Raw genomic sequence first — 27,675 nt, forward strand, 5'->3', positions numbered from 1 at the left:
TTAAGAAAAATAAGTTGTTCTAGCGGAAGGGTTTCAATGATCGAGCCGAGCGTATGCGTAGATGTGTACGTCTACACTTAGGTACATGCGCATGTGCAGTATGCATTCAGTGTACAGTTTGCTCGATTGAGCCTTTAATCTTCTTCCACACATTGTGGTACCGCCTGTATACAAAGAATAACGATCATTACAACCACCCACACTTGAACGGTATATGACGTTGCCTCACAAGTCCAATCGTTTATACACCTACATAATTTAATTCATCATCCCAGTTAGTACTACGCACAAAGTATTCAGTGCTATCCTGAGACACATGAGTCACTTTGTTGTGAAACTACTCTCCTATTCAAAGTATATTTGAAGTTCTAACTCTTTACATAGAATTATTTCCGCTGTTATCTCAAATTACTCAGTCCGTTCCAAGAATAAAGTTAAATATAGCTGGTTGCCTTTAAGTATAGTCAGCTTGTGTAGTTGAGTACAAAGTTTTAAGCTAAATTTATTATTATTTCTTGGATTATAATACAACAGGTAAACCTTTTATAGGATAGGATCACTTTTGTTTAACGCAAAGGCAATGACACAGATGTAGAGAAGTAAAACAATCATTTAACACTATTTATAAACGTCTTTGAATGTTCATATACTTATCACCTAGTATATTTAAACAGTCAAATCTTTTCATATGTCAATTTTCGTACTTATTTTATAAATGTGGAAGTGTGGAAGTATGTCTGTCAGTTTGTTTGTTACCGTGATAGGCGACTATCGCGGTAAAACAAAGAGATGAATTATAAGCGGTGATAGTTTAAGGCATGAAAAGTGACATAGGCTACCTAATGCCGCATGGTTCTAAATGTTCTAAACCAGGCAAGGAGAACCGATGTATCCTGAATTCAACACGACTAAGCCGCGGGTAAAAGTTATTATACGACTGTAATTGTAAAACTAACAATAAAACGTTATGTTTCTCCAGGCATTGTCCACGACGCCATCGCTTGCGCTGCGTTCTTGAAATTCCACCCGCAGCTACCGAAGCAGGGAGCGCGAGTGGTCACTCGGCCGGCGCATGACGTCACTCCGGCACGTCACCAGCGGCACTCCGTGGAAGTGTCTAATGCTGGTGGGTTCAGTACGTCACTAACTAGCTCTCGTTCAAAATATCAGCCGTCCAATGAAACCAAACATGTCACTCTGCATTGAGTCAACACACATGCGACACCCAATTCAGTACCAACCACGACCCCGATATCTGGACATTTCTTGTCACTTCTGTTCTTGTTTAGATGAAAAATATATTTTGAAGCTATGTGGATCCGAGTGTACTTTGACACAAAACAAAATGTTTCCCAGGCCTATACTTGCGTATTCATCCGACAACATTGGAGACATTGACGCGCTCCGGAATCGAAGCGAGCACCAGTCGCATGCGCAATGCAGTCGATACACCAATACGAGAGGAGGAGAACTTACCCGGCCCCAGCACTGATCCAGGTAGGAGATTGACTAACATTCGTTTGTGGGTTAATCATGTCTGTCAAGAAGACTCCTAAATAAAACTATTTTCACTTTGTCTGAGTTGGCAATGACCACGTAACAGTTTTATATCATGAATAACATCTACTACAAAATATTGGATTCGTGTAACGTGACCGAAAACATATGACCAATATCGAAATGATGTTATTATGTATTGTTTATTCCAGCCGGTTCCTCGCGCTACGTGGTCAACGTGTTGCCTCCCGCCATGCGCGCCCTGGTCGCGCTCTGGGACGCGCTCTACGAAGCAGATCAACTCACGTCGGCTACAGACAAGTCAGTACATTCACATTTTGTGATGATGGTGCTACACGTATACTTGTTATGCATTCAGTTTATGTATAGCGCCATATATCTGTTGTTTGCTAAGGCATTCGGCTATTAGAGCAACATCACACGAAAACTGCCACAACATCTATACTACAATGAAAAATAAGTACATTGTAATTTAGATTTTTATATATTTTTTATATATTGTAATTAAAAACATTGTTATGTTTTCCTAAAAGGTTGAAGAAAGAAGAGAAGAACGAAAACGGCGAAGTGAAGCCGCGCAGCGTGATCCGCAAGAAGAAAGAGTGGAACACCAGGGCGGGACGGACTCCCTACTCCGGTATGTACCTTATACATAACGACATAGCATATTGTATTACTTCTGTTTATTTCATTATAAGAGACGAAATCAGAAACGTGTGTTCACCAAATAGCAAGCTACCATTTTGACTGTCTGGTTGATCGAGTGTTTGCAAGCAATGGGAACCCTTTGCGAGAGATTGAAGAGGTCTCGAGTTACATTTTCTTATCGGACAACGTATTAGTTCATATTGACGTTCTCAGCTATAGCACAATTACTAAACTTGTATAACATGTGTATGGCAATTTTACGTATTAAACGTAAAATTAATACTATATCCATTATGTATTAATTTTATATCCTTATGACGGAAAAGGTGATGTTACGTTTAAATCTATTTAATTGATTTTGCAGTTCAATGCGACTTATGCAGTGGAGCCAACGTGCCACCGCCATTAGCAGCGCACATGCGGACAGCGCACCCAGGCTGTAAGAACCCGACCACCAAGGGCTTCGACCGCACTGGCACCTACCAGCCCACCAACCCGCAGCCGTCCCAGGAACTGCAACCCACCTCATACTGCGGACAAATGGCTCAGAGTAAGAGTTACTAGGTTTTCTTCCCGACCTAAGTTGTGATTGAGCACACACATCACCTGAAGCATAGCTCTTCCAGCTCGATCTGAATCTTAATTTACAATGTCAGTTGTACATGCAGACCTTTTGTTCCCTTTTACAGTATATCAACTTTGGTACATGTTCTGCGAGAAATGCTACGAGAAGGCAATCAAGGCGGCGCCCTCCATCAGACAGGCCCGGGAAAAGGGTGGGGTTGCGAGGATAGTGTACGAGCGCGTGGAACTGCCGGGCTGCATTGACCATGGCACCATGAAGGATAACGCCATATTCCTCTTGGATTTGGCACCGCTTACAAATCCTGGTAAGTCATTTTTGATAAAATATATACATATTAGCTTTTTTCACTTCCTTGTTTGAGAGGCTGGGACCTAAAAGTTGATCCGTATAAATCAAAACAAAAAGTAGTCAATGTCAATCTCCATCCATTCCATGCATTCAAGTATGTTTATATAAAAAGTCACATCAATACATATACTTATGGTTTTGTGTGTGAAATAAATGTTTGTTCCTTGTTTCCTTCACTCTCGCACTGTCCAACAGAACCGATAAGCATGTCGGCGTGGGCGGACAGTTCCTCCCGCGGGCCGCCGACGCCGCCCGGCAGCGTGTGGCAGCCGGCGCCGCCGTTCCAGTGCCTGCCGGCGCTGGGCGCCGCGCCCAAGGCCTTCGCCGCGTCTGACGCAGCGCGCTACCACTCCCTCGGCAGACCGATGCCGCCCGCCGTTGCTCCGCTGGTATGCGTTTATTTACGTGTTTTAAGAACTCATTTTGTGAGCTTGACGTAAACTTTGATATAATTATACCAATGTCAACCCTATACATTGAATGTTCTATTCTCTCAGTCCACCGTTGCTTGAAAATTTTTAGGGTCATATAAGATACCAGTTTATTAATCCCAGTAAACTAGTACTGTTACTATAGCATTATATACTTACGGTCAAATTGACACTAGGATAACAGGCACCGTTGCCTTGTTGGCCGGTAGTATACAAATAATATACATTTCTATTTTCGTTTCAGCCATCAGCATTCGGTGGTTTAGAGGGTAACGCTGGATCGAACTGGCCCCGCGTTCATCGCTCGGTGTCCATGGGCCAGGCGGGAGGGCGCGACCTCGCCAACGCAGCGCGCCCCGCACTCGCTCGCGACACTCCTATGGACCAGGACACGCTCACCGGCAAGTCATATTAAATTGATATTTGTTAATTATTATTTTTACATGTATTTTAGGTACATCAATAAATAATTGCTTCATTGATACGATTAACCTGACGAATACTTCCCTCCGCGCGCGCGCACGGTGCAGTGGTGCTCTTATCGCTGTTAATTATTTCTTTTATTTTTTTTGCTATCTCCGTGGCCTATTCCGGTTTGTGTTGTTTATGTTGTGTGCCCTGTGTCTGAGTGTGGTATAAGTAAGTAGTTAGGCGAATTAATCCACGTAATTACGTTTTATGCAGCACATTTTCGGTAAGTCCATTTATTTCTTTTATTGCGGGTGGCAAGATATAAACTTGTGTGTAATTTTATAGTTTATTTCTTTATATTCGTACGAAGTTTTGTTTCCAATTGTTGCCGAGAATTATATACTTAATAATAAACGATGTCGTCGCATAATGACCCGCCCGATCGTGACGGATTTCGAAAAAGCCGATTAACTCCGCGATCGCCGCCGTGTAGCTCAAAGCGGTTATTCAGCGAGATCGAATCTCCAACGTACGCGACTCCCGAGGATAGGTCGTCCAAGCGTGTACAAACGTGCGTTTCGCCGAATTTGTCATCCCCGGCGAGTGAGAGTAATAAGGGCTACACAGACCTTATGACTGAGGCAACGCAATTATTGTCCAAAATTAATGAAATCGTGCTCGATTCGCGTCTAGCCACAGGCAGCAAAACAACGATAGTTGAGTTAACCCAGCGAGTCACGGGTATTGTCGCGATTTTGGCCGTGAAATCGTCCTGCGTCGAGACGAAGCTGTCGAACACGGAACGCGAGTTAGATAAATTTAAAACGTCATCATCAGTGATAGCGGACAGTAAGCCGGTGCAAAATAAGCTCTCGTATGCCGAATCTTTGAAGCTTCGGTTACCCAAAGTCGCGCCCGCGATGGAATCCCGCGCGCCGCTACCGTGTGTTGTCGCCTACCCCACAACCGAGCGCTCAGCTGATTTTGCGTCGTCATCGGCGACTAAACAGGCGCTTATGAAGGCGATTAAACCTTGCGACGACGGTTTTCAAATTGTAGGAGTTAAAAAAACCGCGAAGTCGGGTGTCGTATTGCGTGTTGCTGACGAGCGGCAGATAAAGAAGCTTGAGTCCGTAGCAGCGATTCGTACCGCCGGTTTGCGTTTGGAAAAGCCAAAAGGTCGTAGGCCGCGTATCCTTGTCAAGGACATCCCGGGTTCTATGGAGGACGCCGCGTTTTTGACCTCACTGTATCGTCAAAATATTAGTAGGGAAATCGAAGTAAAGGAGCAAGATTTTATTAAATCTTGTAAAATTACCCGCCGGCGTACTTTGCAAAACGGTCGTAAGTGGGTTGGCATTGAACTAGACGCTAATATACGTAAACATCTTGTTACGACAAAAGATAAACTTTTTATAGATTGGGCTACTTGCCGATTCATAGACGATGTAGAATTAGTTAAATGCCACTTGTGTCAGCAGTTCGGCCACGTTAGGAAACATTGCACGGTTAAAACACCCACCTGCGGTAATTGTGCTGAGGCGCATGAATCACACGACTGCCCTCATATAAATAATAAAAAATTTATTCCAACATGCGTGGCGTGCAAACGTTTCAAAAAACCTCACGACCACCGTTGTGGTTCGCCCGAGTGTAGCACCTACAAAGCTAAACTCGAACAACTCATATTAAGCACCACCTATTAAATAATAATATGGATAGGTTGACTATAGGGCAACTAAATCTACATAACGACAGGGTTGCGACGTCCGAGTTAGACAAATTAATAGTCGACTATCAGCTTGACATTGTACTTGTTCAAGAACAGTATCAAAATGCCCACTTAAGGCACAGGGTAGTGCAGCTGAACAGTAGGTCACGAGCTGGAATTTACGTCACGAGATCATCTAATTTCACAGTAACATCTATAACTAATTTAATGACGTCACACTGTGCCGTGGCGGAGATTGCCTCAGAAAACTTTAAACTTTACGCTGTGAGCTGTTACTTTCAATATTCTGACTCAGTTACTCCTCACATTCATCACCTCCGTCACGTCTTGCAGTCGCTTGCGGGCTCCAAAATTATAATTGGCGCCGACGTTAATGCGTCTTCATCCTTATGGTATGGCAAAGTTAGGGCTACTGACATGGAGCGGCGTTGTGCCGTTGAAGAATTCATTGCCGAAATGAATCTCTCCATACATAACACCCCTGATGCACCACCTACTTTTTGCAGCCAAATGGGCGAATCTTGTATTGACGTCACACTTTCTAGTTCGGACGTTAGCTTGGATAGGTGGCGTGTCCTACCGGATGCGTCATGTAGTGACCATCGCCTGATCGTGTACGAATTTGTCTCGGGATTACCCCGGGGTCCAACGCTTTGCAGTAGTGGCTTTAGATATAAAACTAAGGGCGCGGACTGGAACTTCTTTAGCTTATTATTTGCATCTCAGGCCACAGACTTCACTCGCAAAGACCTTTCGGCAGAAGAAGGTGCTGAAATCATGTCGGATACTTTTACTTACTGTGCCGACATTGCGTTTGGTCGGGGATCCTTGACCAGTACGCGCAGATGTGACTGGTGGAATAATTATCTAGTCGAACAACGTAAATGTTTTCGTAAAGCGCGCAAACAATTAAATAGACTAAAAAAACGTAAAGTTACTGGTTTTGCATTTGATGAAGCATTGATTGCGTTTAGAGTTGCCAGGTCACGTTATAGGGCTTCAGTGGAGAAAGCTAAGGGTAACCTGTTGCGGAGAGTAGTGCAGAGGCTGGAAAGCGAGGGTCCGTGGTCGCCTCTGTACCATGAGTTCAAAGCCAATAGATCCGTCGATCTGGCGTTCGTACAGAACATAAAAGTCAACAATGTTCACACCACTGGTATTGAGGAGACAACGGAAGTTCTACTCGATGAACTCATCCCTGACGATGTATCCGAGACAGATAGCGATTATCATCAACAGATTAGGTCGTGGGCGGCTATACCACCCAATTCACCGGTGTCTGATCTACCTTCCATCAATGAGCTCGTAACTGTTATTAAAACGTTGCCTATGAATAAATCGTCTGGTGAGGATAAAGTTTCAAATAAAATGATAATAGAAGCGTGCAAATCTGCGGCTGACGCGATCCTGTCTGTCTTTAATCGTTGTATGGCGGAGGGCGTCTTTCCTCGTATATGGCGACGTGGATTCATTCGCATAATACCTAAGAATGGAAATAAACCACCCGATGACCCTAAGTCATACCGGCCTATTACGCTTTTACCATCATTAGGAAAACTTCTTGAGCGGCTTATCGTTCCTCGTTTGCTGCCCGATGGACCGAAATTTCACAATAATCAATTTGGTTTTACTGTGGGTAAATCTACTGTAGACGCAGCTCTCTCTGTCCGAACCATAGTGACTTCGTCTGAGCACAAATATGTAGTAGGCATTTTTCTAGACATTTCCGGTGCCTTTGATAACGCGTGGTGGCCAATGCTACTCCTTAAACTGAAGGGTCGTGGTTGCTTTAGTAACATATACAAACTATTATACACTTATTTTCTTCATGGTTCTGTAAAACTGAAACTTGGTAATTTTTCTCGGTCGAAGTCGTTGTCAATGGGATGTCCTCAGGGCTCGGTTATTGGCCCGTATCTGTGGAATTTAGGGTTTGATGACTTGCTCGCGACCCCCCTTCCTTCTGGTTGTACGTTGACTGGATATGCGGATGATGGCCTTTTGTTAATACAATCAAATACTCGAGCCGGACTAGAGAATTTAGCTAAGGACTGCCTCAGTAGGATCTCGCGATGGGGCGAACGTAATCGATTAACTTTTGCACCCCATAAAACCTATCAATTATTGCTTAAAGGAAATTTGAAATCATGGCCGTCTATTAAATTCAATAACGTTCCCGTCAAACGTAAGGAGTCGGTTTGCTATCTCGGTCTAGTCCTAGAAAGAAACTTTTCTTTTATTGAACATATTAAGACTATTAGTGAGAAAGCCAAAAACAATTTCTATGCGCTCACGCGAATTTCGAAGGCTACCTGGGGTCTCTCTTTTCTTACGCTCAGAACCATCTACGGAGCAACCTACCTGGGATGCGTGTGCTACGGGGCACCAGTGTGGGCTGATAGGGCCACAATAGGCGCGGTACGGCGAAAGCTTCTCCAAGGTCAGCGTCTAGCCTTGATCTTTCTGTGTAAGGCTTATAGGACGGTTAGCACAGAGGCCCTACCTGTGCTCGCGGGACTACTTCCAGTCGATCTTGAGGTGCAGCGACGTGCTGCCATGTACTATAATGCGAGACCTAACTTTTCCGCAAACTTTCTAGCACAACGTGATCGAAGCAAAATTGATAGATTGCTCAAGCCTTTAACGGACGTCTGGGATGAACTTCTGACTGAGTGGCAGTGTAGATGGGAATCTTCTACCAAGGGCCGCCACCTCTATCAGTTCTTTCCATCCGTGCATGAGCGTCTGGAGAGGACATGGTTGGAGGTGGATCACTGTGTTGCCCAATTTCTTACTGGCCATGGCAACTTTAAAAGCAAATTGTTCTCATTTAAACTCGTTGATTCACCATGGTGCCAATGTTCGACAGCGGAGTTGCAACATGAGCAATCCGCCCATCACATACTCTGGGAGTGTGGTCTCTGGCAATCTGAGCGTGACACTATGTTGGATAATTTAATTGTTTCATCAGGTGTAGTTTATTACACGGACCTTGTGGAGTCTCGAGCAAATTTCCGTGCGTTTAGGCGTTTTTGCCATACCTATTATTGGAAGCAAGTATAACAGCTCACGCATAGGACCCATTTAGTATTAGCATTTAATATTTTAGTTTTAAGTAAAATTTCCGTGGTGCTTGGCGACTGGGCTTCTCCCAGTTGTGCAGTCTCTTTTGTGCCTTAAGGCTTAAGTCATCCTGTCTCCTGCATTAAATTCACCGAGGGAAGTGGAAACTATCGTTTTTTTTTCTTCTCCTCTAATAACATCTTCTGATTTGTTTCGTTGCGGGATCCAAGACAGTCATTCATTTCCCTGGGACGCGCCGGACTTCAGTGTTCCGGTGTTTTCATGTTTGTATCTACTGTAGATCCTGGCTTACAGGAGTTGCAGCGGTATGGGAGGTTGTGGCGGGCTTGTCCCAAAAAAGTAACCTGACGAATACCAGTAACATTGTATCACTATTACCACTAAGTAAGTATTTCTCCGATTGAGCCAACCCATCCAACTTACATTAATCAGCTCTCCTAGCGTTTAATTTTTTAGTTTATTTATTCTAAAGAAAACATCGAGGACTCACATAACAAAAAAAGGTTTGTGTAATAAAATGTATTTAAAATGTTAATTTTTTTCCAGGAGCTGGATCTTCTCTGTTAGCGCAGCCCAGCGCAGCGCTGCGCCGTCTGATTGGCTGCGGAGACTGGTCGGCCGGCGCGTCATTGTCTGCCTTCGAGGCCCCGCGAGTCGACTCCGACTCACTCATGAACAGCCCCGTCATGGCGTTCATTGTGTCCAAGAGAGACTTACATGCACACAGACAGAAAATGGACGCCGCTGTCCGAATAAACACCGTGCGCCAGTATGCTTTTGAGGTAAACAAGATCATCTTATTACTGATTACTAATACTACCTATACTTTTATTTGTTACTTCTCTTCAATACCTTGATTTCGGCCGCGAAACGGGAACATAACTGATGCGCATCGGGTAACCAAAAGAGACCGCCGTCAGGGCCACTGGCCTTTACCATTTGCTACCTGTGTTATGCGCTATGAATAGTGATGAGAGTCTCGTTTCTTTCCAGGCAATGAACTGGCTCCTCCGTTCAGCTACGCAGCCGACGTGTGTCCATGACGTCATGTGGTGGTTCTGTAACGCTCTCGACAAGTTTGCACGCATCGTTCCACCGCCAAGTCTCGCTCTTGATGATAATAAAGAGGTATTTGCTAAATTCAATTATTTATTTTGTTTCTTTTTTTAGGCGTTACATATCGCACGATATTCGTGGGTATAGAGTAGTGCCATGTACTTTCTGTTTTTCACCACGTGTCTGTGTCAGGTCCAGCGGTATTCAAATCTATGATAAGAAGTTACCTACATTTTAATGCTACAACACAAACTGACTACAACTGCACAATATTGTTTAGCAGAACGCAGTAAGCGAGAGTCCTCGAGGGGTAATCCCGACGGCCTCAGCCTCAGCAATCTGTCCCGGCGCCCGCGCAGCTCGAGGCGCACGCGCAGCGTTCCACGCGTTCCTCGGTTCAGTGAGCGCCCTGGCACCGTCTCTGCCACCAGCCAGCGCCGCGGGGCTGCAAGCTGTGCGATGCTGGGCGCTGCACTACTCGCCACACGACCGGACCTTCTTACACAGGTAACGTTTGTTTCGATGTGAAGGCTTTCATTCACTATGTCGGTATTGGCGTACGTTTTTATGATTAAACTGTGGTTTGTGTTCATCATTATTCAGTCATATTATAATAAAAATAAATGGCTTCATCATGATCAATGTCGGTTATAATTTAATTTAAAATACTTATTTCCAACCTAACCATCGTAAAGACAAAATTTTCGCATATCTATACCATTTCGTATCTAACGCACATTGGGAACTGTTAACGCTGCCTGGATCAGATCACAAGTGTTCAGTGTGATCAGCAAGATCCTGTCACACTCGGAGGATGGGGCCTACGAGGAGGGACTTCTGGGAGCTATCCAGGAGAGCTTCCATAGCTACCTCAACAAGGTATAATATTTGTAAGAACTTCAGGTTTGATGCAGCACTATGACTACGTAGTTCCGTCGTGCGAGTGAAGTTACCGGAGATTTAAATTCTCCCCATACCTACTACCCAATCCCCAAACTCTTAAAGAATCGAAGTGTCTTTTATCGTACATACGTTTATACCGATTGAATACAACTTGTTAATAAAAAATATGTGTTTGGTACCTTAATTCGAAAAAAAGGTTCAGATTTCTTTTGTATTAACTAGCACAGCGACCCAGTGGGTACGTTAAAATTCCCATCATCAGGCAGACTACTGAACAAAGTCAAAAATTCAGAATATACCGTTGCCCTTTCGTAGTTTTAGGTAAAATTTTGTAACCTATTTAATTAGGATCCAAATAAATGTCCATGTAATGTATAAACATTGTGCACTTCCAGGAGAATTACGTGTGGACTTGTCCTGACGTGACCGGTTGGTGTGACATCAGCGTTTCGTCTCGCCAAAGAATGGCCGGTGCTCTCACTGACGGCAGCACGGAGACCTTCTGGGAGTCAGGAGATGAGGACAGGAATAAAGCCAAGTGGATCCAGATGACGTACCCTGGCGGTACTCCTGATGATAGACCGCATATCTTGTGCGTCCATCTTGATAATACGAGGGACACAGTGGTAAGTATTGATTAAATTTTATGTCCAAATTGCTTATAGTAGTACATATAAAGTTTACTAATATTATTATTGCTTAAAGTATTCTCCTTGCGCTTATTAAGTAGCTACTACTTCAGGTCGTCCTAACGTTTCCTGCATTCATCTTTCTTACAGACCTTATGTCGTACATTTTGTTTTGTTTCGTTGATTGAACGAATGAAACCTCATAACTCAGTAGCACTAAAGTGACACTGCGGTGGCACTATAAGGTAGAATAGCTTGGTGTTATTATACATTATCTCTGTTTTGTTCCAGAACAAGACGTTGCTGGTGTCCTTCCTGTACAGCGGCGGCTCCAGCGAGATGTTCCACATGCAGGACGTGGAGGTGGACCCGAAGACTGCCACCTGGCTCTGTTACACGATGCCAAGTAAGTTGCAATTGAGTACAGTCATGCTGGTTTGTATGTTGCTATGTGTTTACTCATGGTACTAACTTTCTAAATGTATGAATATTATGCTTTAGGAGTCCAACAAATTGTACTAATAATCTATTGTGTACGACTTCACATCTGACAATGTGCAACTTGCGACCAAATCCGGAACTATTTTTGTCGTCATCAAACACATGTCCCCAAGCTGCATGTGATTCCAGCGCGTTATTTCTGCTACACATTGTAACCTCACGTTCAGGAGGCACGAGTACATCGGTGCGAGTCCGCTGCGAGCTGCGCGGCCCTGAACCAGCCGTGCGGGTACGACAAGTGCGGGTACTGGGCGCACCCACTATGCTAGCCTCAGCGGCCGCCACCCCCGCGCATGTCCTACACGGACTCTCCGAAACCGACACGTTGAGGGTGTTCCGGCTTCTTACATCGCAGGTAATTGACGCATTATTTTTGTTTGTTATGCAAATGGGCTGGTTTTTTTTTTGTTATCAAGGGTCGTGCTCACGCGGACTCAGCCGTATTCAATGACACCTATCGTTCAGCCGCCGTATTGTACTAAACGGCCAGCCGTAATGTAACACAACACTACAAAATATGTACTGTATGACTTTTCCAACCAACTACTTGTCACTCGATTAAGTTATTTATCGTTTGTCCACAATTTTAGTTATGTTACCTTTAGTTTCATCCATTCTGTTTAACTTGTAGGTGTTCGGAAAGCTCTTGGAATGGGATCGTACCGGCAGCGACTCGGGAACTGAAGCGACGGCCGCCGTGGAGGACGGCGCGGCGGCAGACGACAGCGACCTGCGCGAGCATGTGGTCGGCATACTGTTCGCAGGACATAAACTTACTTCGTTACAGAGACAGGTTAGTGCGGCTTACACTTATATGCCCATAATAGCATTTACTTCGGTGTGATGGGGGGAAATGAGCAGACGGATCACCTGGTGGTAAGCAACCGTCGCCGTACATGGACAGCCGAAACTTCAGAGGCCTTTTGGGGGTTGAGAATTTAAGGGTTGTTGGAAATCGGGGATTGGAAAGATTGGGAAAGGGGGTAATTGGGCATCTGGTAACTTTACTCATACAACTTACCACAACGCGAACTTTGTATCAGTCCTGTCAAGCCGGCCTTGCAGTGCCAAAGTATGGCTCTTCCACATTTAGTCCACAGATTGTTGTTCCGGGTCTGGGTGTGATATGTGTGGAGAAAATCCCAGTGTGGGTTTTTTATTAATAAATAAAAAGAATTGCTTGTTTCTTTTTGCTTATATAAACTAGAATGAGATTGAGTTTTAGTCAGATTGAGTGTAATACAGTAGGTACCCGCTTTAAATAAAGCTGAGTACCATGGATGTATTCATCTTTAGTCTCGTAAACTGCCCACAAAAGGGGCCGCTGATAACTTTTCATATTGAATTCCACCAAAATGTACTTCTATTTTAGCGAAAACCGGTTTCTTTCAATACTCGACCCTTTGATTGACGCGGCCATTGTCCGTCTACATCGGGAACCAGTATTTAGTATTGTATATAGCAGATAGTAATTACACTAGGGGGATTGATTTGACCCTAAAAAGTATTCAACCAAACTTATTTGTACTTGAATCAGATTAATTTTGCGCGTGCGCACGGTTTAGTCCGTATTTGGATCGTGATTGTGTAGGGTTTGAGTTTTGGAACAGTGTAGTTTTTGTTGAACTTACATTTATATACGAATGTGTGGAGCAAGTCTACGTGATTGTTTACTTGGGAGTGTGTTAAAAGTTATAGACACATAGATGTGAGCGTGAAAAAGAGAGTGAATACGGAAAATAAAGGCAATGGTGCTCTATACGCGGTTATCCAGTCGATTTCCAAAAAAGCTTGGTGTAGCGACGATGATGCTTGACGATGGACCAATGCCAATATCGGTGTATGAAAGTGAATGTGCGGTGTGGCACAACACGTTAGAAGATTGTTACTTTCGCGGTTCTCCTGAATACTGAAATGCTACTCAATTTTAAGTGGTTCTCAATTGTGCTACTCACTCTTAACTCGCCTACTTTTGTAAGCTACTCTGGTGGACTCAGCGCCTTTCCACAATCGTTCACACCAAAAGCCATTTTCATCCTCGGCACAAAGTTTTCAATATTACGTTAGAACGTCTGTTGAAGTTGTTTTTGTGATGTAAGTTTGATTGAGTACTGTTTCACGGTTAATATTAGAACGTTTTTGTCTGAGACAGTGTCGCCACAGACTCTATTTTTACGAGGTACCGTTTTTTAATGAAATAGAACAAATTATTTTGTGTTATAAACTTGGTATCAATTGTCGCAGGTAATGACACATATAGTGTCAGCTATAGGCTGCGAGGCGGCTCGAGTGCGCGATGATTGGGAGACGGCGCTGCTCTGCGCCGAGGCAGCCGAGCGCGCGCCGCCTGAGGAACAGCATGTACGACCACCAGCTCACCAGCAGGACAACTACTGCTTCGAAATGCTCTCTCTGGTAAGAACATCATGCAACACAGTCACCAGCACAGCTTAAACATTATCATATTTTACATAACACTATTCTACTCATGTTTAACATTGCAACCTCTTTATAGGTTTTAGGTGCCCGACGTTTTGCCATCAATCATGCATCATTCCAGGCTTTTCGTCGTTACTGAGAGTTTCGAAAATTGAGAGCGAGCTGCCATTTTCGACTTTCTCAGTAACGACGCGGAGTCGCTGTCCGCCCGCGCCCGGGACCTGGAGACTGGCTCGGCAGCGACATCTTGTGTCATCATTTATACATTATGTGCTTTGACCGAATCATGTAATATTTAGTGCTTGACATTAATATAATGTTTTATATTTTAGAATTAGCAATGTTATGGTTTTTTTTTCAGGATGAAGTATACAATTACACATAACACATTTTTTATTTACGCCAGTTATGTCATGAGCCTCTTGCATTAGGGGGCAAACCTGTTTGAATATATAATCGACTGTATCCGAATAACTAAAAATACTTTCCACACCCAATAGCGAGTATCCTACGTTCTTTACTGCCTCTTATTTTGGTTACATTTATAAATATGATTTTGACTAGATTATGTAAGTAATATGCAAACAAGAAGTATAACTTCATTGATGGACATCATCATCAACATCAATTAATCATTTGGTCCGATCAATTATTTGTAGGGCGTTCCGTAAAATATATTGTATAACAGAATTGAATTCTAGGACACCTTACGATTCTTTGATCGCAGAATTATATTGAAATTACAAAATCAGAGTCGCATTTACGTAATCTATTCCTGGGTCCCTCATAAAATTGTAGGTCGTAATAAAAAAATACTGTAATGTACGTTTCAGTAAGGAGTCCATGAAATTGTTTCAGCTGCTAGCACTGAGCGGCAGCGCGGTGGGACGCGCGCACCTGGCACAGCGCACCGAGCTACTGGCGGATCTACTGGCGCTGCTACACACGGGCAGTGAGCGAGTACAACGACAGGTCAGTCGCAACTGGTATCTGTAGTTTCGCTAGCTTCTGTCATCGAATTCACTTTGGCTATCGAGTAATCTACAGATAATGCATAAATAGAATAGAAACCGCAGGAAACATATCATACCAAGCAGTATTAAATCATTCCAACGACTTTTTCATAATATTTATTTTCTTTTACAGGTTATATCCCTGCTCAGGCGCATGATCACAGAGATCCCACCGCAGAAAATGTTAGCCGCTGTCAATTACGGCAATGAAATGAACTCAAGGTAACAATATGTGATTTTTTATGACATAGGGTGGTAAACGAGCAGACAGATCACCTGAAGATAAGCAATGCATCGCTGCCCATAGATAACCCCAACATCGATAGTGAAGTTACAAGTGTGTTGACGGCCTATTGGGGATTGGAATTTGAAGATTTGGGCATTTGGGCATAATATAGGGATTGGGGATGGGCGATAGGTATGAGGGATGGGCGATGTCACCACTTGTCATGCTAACTAATGGATATGCTCACTGACGGCCGACATTATTTTTTCCGATATTAAATCAACTTCAATCAAATCTTGAATCTTTGGAATCACACCGATGTTTGACATTAGTTGTGTATAGTTTTTGTCAAAAGTATTCTTCTTTAATTCAAATCGTTTATTAATTTTGCTCGTAGAGGACTACAGATTTGACAGTTTCAGCAAGTTGGTGACGTAATACACACTCACCGAAACTGTCTTTTTCAGGGTAACCCTTTTAGATCATCTAGTATGCTACTTGGGCAAGGCGATCACAGTCCAAGTAAAGGTGAAAGGCACCAGCGGAGCCACTCCAGCTTCAGTGATGATGGGCAGCAGTGTGGGACAGGCGTCCCCTGCCACCTGGTTCATGAGAGGCGAGACCACCAAGAAACATGCGCATCTAGTCGCCAAGCTACTCTCCGATATGGCTGAGGTAAGTTCTATGCTACTATTTTGTATCTGCTAATAAAGAAGTAGATAATGCCCATAGACAACCTGTCGATTACATTAAAGCTAGCTAGTATTGAATAATGTATAGTACCGAATAATTATCGAAACGACTTGACTCAGCCGTATTGAATCCGTTTATCATTCCAGGATAAAGTATCGCCAGCTTGGGGCCTGGACACGCGCAACGCTCTAGCTACGTACGTGTCGCAAGTGGCGCAGCTCTCCGAGGCAGATCGGAGACCGACGCGGTGCATCGCGGCGCCCACAGTGTGGGTCGCCCTAGCTGCGCTCTGCGTGTGTGAGCAGTCTCATGTCGAAATGTGAGTGTCTAGGGTTTACCTCATAGGCTTTTTAAAACATTTCTGAGTTTGATAACCTTTGGTACACATGATATGAAAATTGATATGAGGACGCTTATATTGTAATATCTATTGACTGCCAGTGTGTATATATTTATCTATGTTTGTAATCAATTTGCTAATGTTTAATTACAGGATTAACAGCTCTGGCGACGGGCGGGAGTCTCGCCGCGGCGAGTCGGACGGGCGGCCGCTGTGTTCCAACCACGACGACGGGACCACCGCCGCCGTCATCGAGTGCCGGACTTGCGGCCCGCTGTGTGCCGAGTGCGACCGCTTCTTGCATCTCAACAGGGCAGCGCGGACCCATCACCGACAGGTCAGTTTAGGTCACATTATTACAAGGCAACTTATTAAATCTTAGTTTTTATGCTACGTAACACACCACACCTAAACATTACAAACTTATATTAAATAATAATATGTCGTAGGCGGCTTGTATAAAGCACTGCATTACAGCGACTTAAAAGTATGTTGCGAGATTAAAAGTTTGTAAGACGATAGTGTGTAACAACAACCATTTTTCATTATTTATTACACTGAAGTGTAACTCGTATTGTGGTTTATCCGCTTTGTTTATTCGGTGAGTACAATAACATCAAACTCACCTCACTCAAGGCGGGAAGATTTTAAAAATATTATGACTATTCTAACTAGAGCGCCATTTTGTAATATAAACAATAATTAAAAATAAACAATAATTTCCTAATCATCTTTACAGATATGCAAAGAGGAAGAGAGTGCCATTCGTATAGACATTCACGAGGGTTGTGGTCGAGCCAAGCTGTTCTGGCTACTTCTGTTGGTCGACCGCCGAACGTTCAAAGGGTTGGCAGAGTTTAGGGGAATGGAGAGTGGAGTTTGTGACAATGGCGCGGGAGAGGGCGCTGCAATACTGCCCGGGCCGCCCGGCCTCGCGGGCACTTGCCGCTTCTGTGGCACCCGGGGCAACTCGGGGCTGCTAGCCATCGGCAACGTCTGTGCTGACCAGCAATGCCAGGTAAATGTCAGGGTTTACGTTAGAGTTCCAGTGCATTTGTATGCTTTGTCTACAAAAAGACTGTACAAAAAGGTATTGATAGTCTAAACGGCGTAGGAATATGCCTGCCGTCCATTGCGTGTTACACGAGTGTGTGCTTGTCCAGGACCACGGCAAGGAGGCGTGCAGCCGCGTGCTGCCCTGCAACCACTTGTGCGGCGGCGTCCGTTCAGAACGGACGTGTCTGCCGTGCCTGTTCGGCTGCGCAGGCGCCACGGACGCTGTGCCACTGCGCCAGGATGCGGATGACATGTGCATGATCTGTTTCACAGATCCCTTGCAAGCTGCCCCCGCCATTCAGGTAATGATTATTTCAAATGTTTCGTATTGATTTAGTAACTTATTGCAAGCATATGTATATTCAGATTTCACATAAACAATTATAAAATTGTATAATAATAAAAATACGTGTATTTTAGGTCAGTTGTATATTGTCTTTGGAAGCCTGCTTTATGATCTTACATAAAGCTATGTTTTAACGTGACGTCTTTGTAAATAAATTATGAGAAGTTAAAACACGAATGCTTTTTAACTTTTCTAAAAATAAATCGTCTAACTAGAGAAATACTTGATGTTACACAACGCATAAAAAAAGCTATACATTACATGCTTTTATCAGTATCAGTAACGCATATATTTTATTGATATTAGCGTTGTTTTATGGGAGGCGGGTGCTGCCGTCAAATCGAAACCACGGCTACATAACACTTATTGTGTGAACTACTTTCAGAAGTTACACCTAGCTCGGTGTACTTCGAGATAGTACTTACGTTTAGTTCTTGCAAAACGCGAGTGCTGTTCCATCCATTATTGTGTAAATACGCATTTCTATAATGTTCTACGACACGTGTCATACAACGACAGATGCGCAAGCACAGTATTGAGTGCAAAATTAAGTAGTGCGTTTTATTTAAATCAGTGTGAATTAATTAGATTTTTAAAAGTCTTATTTAATTTACCAGCAAACACTGATATAATAGTTTTTTCATAATTTACATAATTGTTTTTGTTTCTTTTTTGCTGTTACCTTTGGTCTTCCGAAAGATTTTATCCTTGTATGAATGGAATACGTTAACTTGAGTATATTGGCTAAAGCCTGCTCTACTGGTATATTGGCTCGCTGCAGCACTGTTTAGAAATACGTATAATAACGTGCACTCGTGTATTGCAAGAACTGACCAAACGTGTTCTGTGTTACATCTGTAGAACAACGACACACTGCTGTACCTTCATGATGTTACTAGTACTGTTGCTGCTGTTTGTACCGGAGCAGGCGCTGTCCGACCTGCGGATCTTGGGAGGCACGAATGTCAGTCATACCGACTACCGCTTCGTGGCTAGAGTCGAGGCTATAGTCGCGTCGAAGCGGAAGCACTACAAACACCAGGTCCAGGATGTGCACGTGTGTACGGGCGTCGTGCTGTCCGAGTTCTGGACGCTGACGGCTGCGCACTGTGTGGTGGAGCTGGAGGACCTCACACAGAAAGGCAGCAGAATTCCAAGAAAGGCCGTAGTTCGGGTTAATTCCTACACGGGAACGAGGCAGGGGCCAGAGGGACAACCGGAAGACATTGCACCGGTACCGACACCAGCAACTACTGCAGCACCTACTCCGGCAACATTAGCAGAAACAGTCCTATATACACACGTAACAAGGCCAAAACCGTTCAAGAAAAAGCCATGTCCTGACCGTGAGCCCGAGACCACGGCGTACGACATAGTGGAGATGCACAAACACTCGGGGTACAGGGACGTGTCTGTCAATGAGAACATTCACGTAAAAAACGACATCGCCTTGCTGCACACTGAGCAGATCCCGCTCCAAGAGTACGGCAAGATTGGCAGCGGAGACTTTACTTCTTTGGTAGGATACCAATCGAAAATTCTAGGTTATGGTACAAGTCAGCTCAGGGCGGACCTCAGACTGTTGCAAGCATTGCACGTGCTGGTCGTGGAATGTCCGCAAGACCACGAGATGTACCCGGCCATCTGTGTGGCGGCGCGCTGCAAGACGGAGCGCGCCGTGCTGTGCAAGGGGGACGCGGGCGGGCCGCTCATCACCTTCTTTGGAGTTATTGGCATCATCGGGAAGAATACCAACGTGCATTGTCTTCAAACCACCGTCTCGGCCAGCACCACTGTTGGACATCTGTTGCCATTAAGTCCGTACCTCACTTGGATAACCAGTCATATACTTAGGACAGACCCAGAGCCAGAGCCAGACGATTGCAGATAATATGTGAGAACGAAACTATTTGTACGTTTGACCGTTTTTGTAACTAAACTGGGCTACTTCCACACGAAAATAAATTGTTGTCGTTTGTCTTTATATGTTTTTAATAAATATTTTTTCACATTAACGTATTTTATTAATGGTAATACATTTATGATAAACCCATCCTGTGGCTACTTGTAACAGAACATGATTAACTTCTTCAAGCGACACAATGGGTACAAGATATGTTTTTATTTATTTATAGTTGAAATGTGGCCACGTTTTCCACCTGCATTGCTGCAGGAAGGTCCTGGCCAACAAATGGATAGGCCCCAGGATTACCTTCTCATTCTCACAGTGCCCGATTTGCAAGGTAAGTGCCTTGTTGTTACCGCATATTATTGTCGTGATGTTGCATTCTTAGGGATATCATGCAATCCCGGCAGAAGTTGAGTATTCTTTTTTTTTCAATTTTGGTAGATCTAGAAAAATATCATTTAGTGAAATTTCTGAAAAGAGTTCACTTACACAAAAAACCTAATCGAATTAAATGTATTAGAAAAAAGTCCAATCTTTCGTTAGAAAGATTGTCGTTAGACATACCTAAGTTCTCCTAAATCTAGCTAAAAGCTTTGAGACACATTTCCTTTGCATATACAAATTCAAAAGTCATTTAATTTTAAATCGACTATTTTCTGGCATTTCACTAGATTTAGTTTAGCGACATGGCAGTTCACTAATCACTAGATACTTTTAGGATACAAGCCACGTAAGAAATAATTACATTTGACACCGGCCGGAATTTCGTGAAATCCCTGATTTTATTGTGACATATACTACATACCACTTTAATGTATTGTATACACTGTTACACGATGAAAATCAATTAAAGTGAACGAATCTAAGCAACATCAGTGGCTGCACTAGTTGTCATGTTGACAATGTCAGTTGTCTGACTGACAGGACAGGGGGAGCCACGGTATTACAAAAGCGAGAAATTATAAAATGAGAAGAGATTCTATCTGACAACACTTTTCTGAAAGTATAATGATTGAAAAATACATAGTTTTACATGAACAGCCCATTCATATTTGACTTTGGCCATTATAGGAAGACATGAACCACTGGACCCTGGAAGAGCTCCTGGCCCCCATCAGACAGCTCTACGACGAAGTAAAGCGCAAGGCTCTGATGCGGCTCGAGTACGAGGGCTGCGCGCTGCCCGGCCAGGCCAAGGGCAAGGTCCTGCCCGACCCCGCCACCTACGCCATGGAGAGATATGCCTACTACGTGTGTCATAAATGTGGGAAGGTAGGTCCTCTAAAGTTTTGCTAGCGACTCCATCTAGCCAAATTATTCAGACATTCAGTATGCTGGAATATGTGAATAACAACAAAATTTTCCTTTGAATTTGTAATCGGTCTTTATTTGATTGTTTATTGCTTTGTTCTAAAATATTGCATAAATAAATGTCGTATTTTCTGGACCCAGGCTTACTTCGGTGGTCTGGCTCGCTGCGAGGCTGAAACGAGTGGCTGGTGGGAGCCCAACGAGCTGGTCTGCGGAGCGTGCAGCGACGTCGCTGGCGCCAGGACCTGCCCCAAACATGGCGCCGACTTCCTGGAGTACAAGTGCCGATACTGCTGCTCGGTGAGTAATCTTACACTAAATAATGGCCTGCTGATGCTGATTGTAAGCAGTTACTAGAGGATTATACTAGAAGATATTTTGTCGGTCCCAATTATTGGGCCTCATGTTGTCGAGACATGTTTGTTCCATTACCGGTGTAATATGTGCAGGTGGCTGTATTCTTCTGTTTCGGCACATCACATTTCTGCAACGCGTGCCACGATGACTTCCAGCGTGTCACCAGCATTCCAAAGCACCTGCTGCCGCAATGTCCCGCTGGTAAGTACAAAATACTGTCGAAATACGGGAAAATTTATTTGAAATCTCAAAAAGACACTATTTTGAACACAATTTTCTTCTAGCCTCTTTGAACCTTTGCCTATAACAATTTAATTTATTGCGTTCTAAAATACTTTCTAAATCATAAATAACAGACTAAACAATGTTGACCATTCATTCTTTATAGGTTCGAAAGAACTATTTCGAAGAAAATATATTAAAGTGACGCTAGGTAGAACAAGTGATTTTAGTTAATTTATCGTTTGTACTACTGTTGCAGAAGGGTTAACCTAAAAATAGGTGTTTTTTTAAATTCCAGTTTATGAAGTGGTTGCCAAATAAAATTGATAATATTTGTATTGTCGTAGGTCCCAAAGGCGAGCAACTACCAGGCTCGTCGGACGAGTGTCCCCTGCACGTGCAACATCCCCCCACCGGCGAGGAGTTCGCGCTCGGCTGCGGAGTCTGTAGGCATGCTCAAGGTTTCTGAACAAGGGAGTGTGCCATTGGCGAGCATAGGGTACCAGGAACCATTCGCCTTGGCCAATAAACATTTTAACACACGTGCCGCATTGCAACGATCTCAGAATTCTGGTGTAACATCTGCCGTGTGTTGTTGAGTGTAAAGAAATTCCACTAAACTATATCAAAATAATATAAAACTATAAAGACTCTCGAACTTCCCGGATATACATATAAATATACTAATACATTTGCATTAACTTTCGGTAACACAGTGTTACGACATCACCGCTAAATCAAATGTTTTATCATAACTCACTTAATAAGATCTAAGTAAATAAAATACGGCATTACGTTGTAAACTACTTGACCCAGGAACGCTAGGCATTGAGGACTATTCCAATACTTGAGACAGTTCATTGGTTAAACTAAATTTGCGCAAACTTGCACAAGAGTTGCGCATGATACTTACCGGACAATACATAAACATTACGAGACACTTACCGAATATGACGAACTAATGTGAATTAAATTAATCACACTACTCTGGATTGACTCACAATTTTATTGAAGGATCTGGCTAATACATTGGTATTAATAAAGTATTATGTAGTAGAATATTACTGGATTTATGATTTATATGTTAATTTGTTTGTTGTGTATTGATCCCACTCAATCGTCTCAGTGTCGTCTGCCGTAAAGATGTGTGTAATTTTATCTCTGGTTATGTGTCTATTATAAACTTTACAGTAATAAGAATAAAGTTCTGATTTTAATGAATGTTTTCTATAAACGTTAGCTCAATAGTTGGTTGTCGTGTTTGACGAGTATCTACGTGTCCGATATGTTGTTGTGAGTTACGATGTGTTGCCGACCTACTCCGTACTCTAGTCCATATCTGTAGGGTGTCTGTATCTATCCTTAGACTGACGTATTACGAGTCAGTATTCTGGCTGTTATAAGTAGATAAACTTAGTTTAAGACCGTAATGCTGTATAATATTGTATGCAGTTTTATTACCAACTCGTTTGCCTCGGTCCAAATGCTGACGAATACTCGCTTCGGGAATGCTTGAACTAATTTGCGTGATATTTATATGAAATAAGGAATTTATTTATACTAGGCTTGTTTCTAAATGGGTTTTAAGATGTGTAATATTGTGATAGTTTTATATGCTCCCCCTGCTGCTTGCGTGGATGCCCACTATATACTGATACATAGTATATCCCACAGCAACGCGCGTGTACTGCGCACGGTCTAACTCATGATCCTAAATAGTATAGAACCTATGTTGTGAAGCTGATATATTTTTCTCGTTAATAGTTACTTTATTGAAAACTGCGATTTATACTCAAATATATTCTATATTTATTTAATCATTATTACATACATTGATGTCGTAGGAATAGCAGAGTTTTATTGTTGTTGTACAAATAATCGAATTGCTAATATTAAGGTGGAGTGCCGAGTGGAGCTTATTACGCAACTTGGAGCTGTCAATAAATCAATAATAATATCGTTCGCCAATATGTTGAATCACGTAACTCTCTCGCATGCACATGCATGTAATCACGGTCGGGATTTCAAAAGTTAACAGTTATATACGCGTATGTAAACTCCACTCGGCACATAGTTTACAAGATAAAGTTTCAGTCGTTACATGGATGTTAGTAGGTGTACGCTCCTCCGCATGCAACACTCCCCGCGGCTTACTTCACTAGTATGCACAATACAAGTCTCTCGTCACACTCTCAGTTCTTCAGTTTGGAGCGAATTGGTTAAATGTTATAACGAAAATAATTTTAGTATAAGACTGCATTTGAAGACTTGATAGTGGAATTTCGAACGATGATGATGAAAATGTTTATTGGGGACGAATTTGTAAAGTACAAGGTGTTCAATATATTGAAGGAGTGAGACGGAGGTCGCTGGCAGGACAATTCCTCTACCACGTCGCTCGGGCCACTGCGTTCCGGCCCTAAAGTATTTTAAATACTGCGGTAATGTAAAAGCGAATGGAGAACTTGGTAAAGAACATAATATAATGATTGTATTATCAACCTTAGTCAAATAATCGTAAGAATATAATTTAAATGAAACTATTTATTATTTACTAGATAGATACTATCGAATCTCTTTTTGATGATGAGTTTACAATGTTATATCGTACTTAATTTAATTTTAATGACTTGTTTAGGTGAAACGTTTAAAAGTAGCGTCTTGTTTCCTACACACTTGTAATGATTTATGTTTATTTGAAATTGTGGACGTCATTGTGATATGTTACCTGATGACACGCAGTCAACGAATAAATTAAAGGGATATGAATGAACATGTAAGTCTTAAAGTATAATTACACGAACCATGGAGGCTCCTATCTGTTGTCTTTCTATCTCTGGTACAAAGCTCTATTTCCTCCTGTGACGATTCTCGATCCCGCATTTTCTACAACAATTAGTTTAACTTGAATACTCATTGAGATCATCACATGAAAAATATTGATGTATAATTATAAAGTTGTACTTTAATTGGCAGTATACACAAGAAAATATTATTATGTGTTATCAATAATTGCACGTTAGATCCAACTTTTCATGTAGTTAATGAATTTAGTGTTGATAAGATGATTATTTTACAATAAAGCTTAAAACCCTGGTTTTGTGTTTTATTTCGGTATTATAATACTAGTCATTTTAATATAATAACAATGAAAATTATTAAATATTCTATATATGTCGACACCAGCAATTTATACTACGCTAACTCGAAATTTGGAAAAAACTTTTTTTATGCCAAGTTGCTTAAAATGTGTGTTTACATACGTCATAAAAAAATTGAGAAGAAATATGCAAAAATAAGAAAGTTACAAATCTTATAAAACGCTAAGTAAAGGTACTTTTTGAAATCACTCGATTTATATTACGCCAACTATTATTAGCGGAGTGTGCGCGGGGATCACTTTGGTCAAAGTTCGTGCAACACTGCACTAACTCATAGTTAGCGTAGTTTAGTGCGTTCGTGTGTATACTTGTTCGTCTGTAAAATGAACGACTTAGCGACTTTTACATAGTAAATACTTATGTGTTAACGTATTAATTAGTTTATTAATGGTACGTTGACTATTATTTTTGTGAGTAAGTACATGTTCTTTATAAAATATTGAAATATGCATCAGATGATTGATCATGCCCTACGACATCCCGTACTACACTACGCTAACATAAGTTAGACGTGTATAAGATGTATTTTTTTTTGATGAATTACGTTTATATACGGCTAACTTGCGTTAAATCAAAAAATAGAAATAATAAAGAAAATATAAATATGAGATATTACAATGAATAAATTAAATATTAAGCATACCAAATTTCAAAAAAGTATCTTAATTAATGTAAAAGTTATCACGTTTTTCCCTTTAAACGCCTCTACTGTAAAGTACGCTTTTTGAGTTAGCGCAGTATAAATTGCTGGTGTCGATGTGGTCTATATTCAATGATTTTTATAAAATAGTAAAGTTGTCTCGTTTGAGAGCTTCTTCCCATCCCGTCAGTAGTTCGTACCTGGCGGGCTCTTAACTTTGCATGTGAAGTGGCGACAAAAGGATGCTGGCAGCGTCTCTTGGTGGTGGATTATGTGAAGAGCGCCATCTCTTGGTGTGTTGCGGACAATATGTGTCTGGTACATGATATCGTTACACTTCTATTTCCGTATGTGGCAATAGGTGTCGCTATCGTATCAACTACTTTTTTACATTGTAATAGATGTCGCCACACGTATTTGAGTTTCCCGGTATACCTTTCTTCTTTATTCTTACTGCCGTACTCCGAAACATTTTGTAGTTAAACTATTCCTCATTAACGATTTTGTATCGAAAACAATTGCTAAGGACCAGGTTAAGTAACCATTACACGACTGTGAGTAGGTACTTACGGTGGTTACAGTCTTATTAGTGTTTCACATAAACCTTGTTAAGATAATAATGAACACAACAAACTTTTAATGCAATTGTTCCGAAGTAATGCGCTGTGTAAATAATACTTATTCGTACATTGAGTATTTTATTTGAAACTATTTTATTTGCAAAAATATAAAATACTAAATTTTTTATTACACAGTTGGTTATTGACTTATAAAATGAAGGAAGTGCGTGTTGGCCGATGTCGATTATTAATGTTATTTCTGAAACACTGCACAGTCTACGTATGAATTGACTGCGAGATATTATACAACAATGCCATGTCTGGGAGCTGGTCGTCACGCCGTATATTGTCACTAATCCATTTTATATGTGGCTTCGTTAGAGTAATGGTTTCCTCCATACTGATCGATGCAGTTTTGTTTACTTCAGAGCAACCTTTGATGTATTCTAAACTAGCAGTGCTGATGCCCACTACGCCTGATGGGTGCAGGAGTGGTCCGCCAGAGTCCCCGTCACATGTGGTAGACGTCGGCAAGCAATGCACCGCCTTGCATGCCATCGGGTATGTCGACGTAGGCTGGATGTCCCTCGTCTTCACAACCACTCTCAGTAACTGGAGCCGCGACGCCTTAAGCACTCTGTCTTTTCCTAGTCTCACCGACTTATTGGTAGCTTTGTATCCAGCTATAGTGATCAACTGATTCCCTATACCGTCCATATCTATTGCACTCAGCTTTGCGAATAGCTTCAGTTCGATTAGCTCAGTTCTCACTAACCCTATATTGCTTCGAAATTCCAATTGAGGGACATAGAAGCTTGGATGGTGGATAACTGATACCACTTTTGCCATTTTACCGCCCCCAGCGCCGTATCGTACGACTGTTTCTGCAACCAGACCATCTGTAATGTTTCTCAAGAATCCTACGCTGTTGAGGCAGTGGCCGGCCGTCAGCAACAATGAGCGGCTGAGGGCGGTGCACGTGCAGATATGTATGTTGTTTTCTGCCAAAAAAATATTATTATATGTTATCAATATTCTTCTTTCCAATCTCACAATGAACGGATACTCATCTTCTTTAGCGATAGCATTCTTGATAATATTTAGACCTAACCGGCCGCAACCAACTTGTAGCAAAATGTAAGAGAACAATATGTACACGACGCTATACATTTCGCCGGAAGACTCACAGATTTGTTGGTACTGGCAAACATTTACGACCGTGTTGTAAAAGCGTGCTGTACAAATAAATTTGAATCTTAGAAAATATTGAAACAAAACACACAATACGATGGCAACAATGCCATAAATGAAAATGTTAACGTAGAACAATGTAGTTGGCCAATCAGCAATTTCAAAACATTGAATTATTGTAATTTATGTGTACAACTAGTATTATTATTTCCTGAGCTGAAAGAACATATAGTACATTCTAAGCATCATAGGAGTCGGGAGGCTCTAGCGAATGAGTTGCTGTATGTAGTAAAGGTAGAGATCATGCCCACGAACGTGAGAACACTCTGTCGGTCTCGAGGTAACCTCACTCTCTGTACTGCGT

General features: G+C 42.2%; 3 protein-coding genes across 16 annotated transcripts in view; 2 read left to right on the forward strand and 1 right to left on the reverse strand.

The window, feature by feature from the left end:
• The window catches only part of LOC118264320 (E3 ubiquitin-protein ligase MYCBP2), a 120,470-nt gene extending 95,615 nt beyond the window's left edge, over positions 1-24,855 (forward strand). For 10 of the 12 annotated variants that reach the window (XM_035576822.2, XM_050704290.1, XM_050704291.1 and 7 more), the window contains 29 exons: positions 980-1,126; positions 1,357-1,497; positions 1,710-1,818; positions 2,052-2,155; positions 2,531-2,716; positions 2,856-3,056; positions 3,296-3,489; positions 3,776-3,932; positions 9,305-9,540; positions 9,752-9,886; positions 10,095-10,321; positions 10,582-10,693; positions 11,113-11,343; positions 11,638-11,752; positions 12,015-12,202; positions 12,479-12,640; positions 14,092-14,262; positions 15,145-15,258; positions 15,433-15,521; positions 15,993-16,200; positions 16,365-16,537; positions 16,712-16,895; positions 17,298-17,576; positions 17,722-17,916; positions 20,096-20,203; positions 20,941-21,141; positions 21,322-21,480; positions 21,630-21,738; positions 22,107-24,855. In XM_035576822.2, the coding sequence (XP_035432715.2) occupies positions 980-1,126; positions 1,357-1,497; positions 1,710-1,818; positions 2,052-2,155; positions 2,531-2,716; positions 2,856-3,056; positions 3,296-3,489; positions 3,776-3,932; positions 9,305-9,540; positions 9,752-9,886; positions 10,095-10,321; positions 10,582-10,693; positions 11,113-11,343; positions 11,638-11,752; positions 12,015-12,202; positions 12,479-12,640; positions 14,092-14,262; positions 15,145-15,258; positions 15,433-15,521; positions 15,993-16,200; positions 16,365-16,537; positions 16,712-16,895; positions 17,298-17,576; positions 17,722-17,916; positions 20,096-20,203; positions 20,941-21,141; positions 21,322-21,480; positions 21,630-21,738; positions 22,107-22,228 (4,757 nt within the window). In that variant the 3' untranslated portion in view covers positions 22,229-24,855. The remainder of the gene's footprint in view (positions 1-979; positions 1,127-1,356; positions 1,498-1,709; positions 1,819-2,051; positions 2,156-2,530; positions 2,717-2,855; positions 3,057-3,295; positions 3,490-3,775; positions 3,933-9,304; positions 9,541-9,751; positions 9,887-10,094; positions 10,322-10,581; positions 10,694-11,112; positions 11,344-11,637; positions 11,753-12,014; positions 12,203-12,478; positions 12,641-14,091; positions 14,263-15,144; positions 15,259-15,432; positions 15,522-15,992; positions 16,201-16,364; positions 16,538-16,711; positions 16,896-17,297; positions 17,577-17,721; positions 17,917-20,095; positions 20,204-20,940; positions 21,142-21,321; positions 21,481-21,629; positions 21,739-22,106) is intronic. The other 2 variants (XM_050704288.1, XM_050704299.1) reach the window with 1 other exon arrangement.
• On the forward strand, positions 18,262-19,970 carry LOC118264420 (uncharacterized). 3 transcript variants are annotated; one of them, XM_035576930.2, is made up of 2 exons: positions 18,262-18,514; positions 18,822-19,970. In XM_035576930.2, exon 2 carries the CDS (start codon positions 18,847-18,849, stop codon positions 19,849-19,851), a length of 1,005 nt encoding a protein of 334 aa, XP_035432823.2. In that variant the 5' UTR covers positions 18,262-18,514; positions 18,822-18,846; the 3' UTR covers positions 19,852-19,970. The 3 variants fall into 3 exon arrangements, with proteins under 3 accessions (XP_035432823.2, XP_035432817.2, XP_035432808.2); XM_035576924.2 differs by having other exon boundaries at positions 18,263-18,429; positions 18,660-19,968; XM_035576915.2 differs by having other exon boundaries at positions 18,263-18,429; positions 18,822-19,965.
• LOC118264437 (uncharacterized) lies at positions 24,119-27,433 on the reverse strand. Its single transcript, XM_035576942.2, has 2 exons — positions 26,131-27,433; positions 24,119-24,645 (listed from the first exon to the last, which is right to left on the reverse strand). The coding sequence occupies exon 1, from the start codon at positions 27,288-27,290 to the stop codon at positions 26,397-26,399; it is 894 nt and encodes a 297-aa protein (XP_035432835.2). The 5' UTR covers positions 27,291-27,433; the 3' UTR covers positions 24,119-24,645; positions 26,131-26,396.
• Positions 27,434-27,675: the final 242 nt, after the last annotated feature.

Source organism: Spodoptera frugiperda, chromosome 25 (genome assembly GCF_023101765.2).
Source record: "Spodoptera frugiperda isolate SF20-4 chromosome 25, AGI-APGP_CSIRO_Sfru_2.0, whole genome shotgun sequence".
Taxonomy (NCBI): Eukaryota; Metazoa; Arthropoda; class Insecta; order Lepidoptera; family Noctuidae; genus Spodoptera; species Spodoptera frugiperda.

Excerpts from the sequence above, each read along its gene's own strand:
- LOC118264420 (XM_035576930.2), top strand. The coding sequence starts at position 18,847 with ATGATGTTACTAGTACTGTTGCTGCTGTTTGTACCGGAGCAGGCGCTG.
- LOC118264437 (XM_035576942.2), bottom strand. The coding sequence starts at position 27,290 with ATGTATAGCGTCGTGTACATATTGTTCTCTTACATTTTGCTACAAGTT.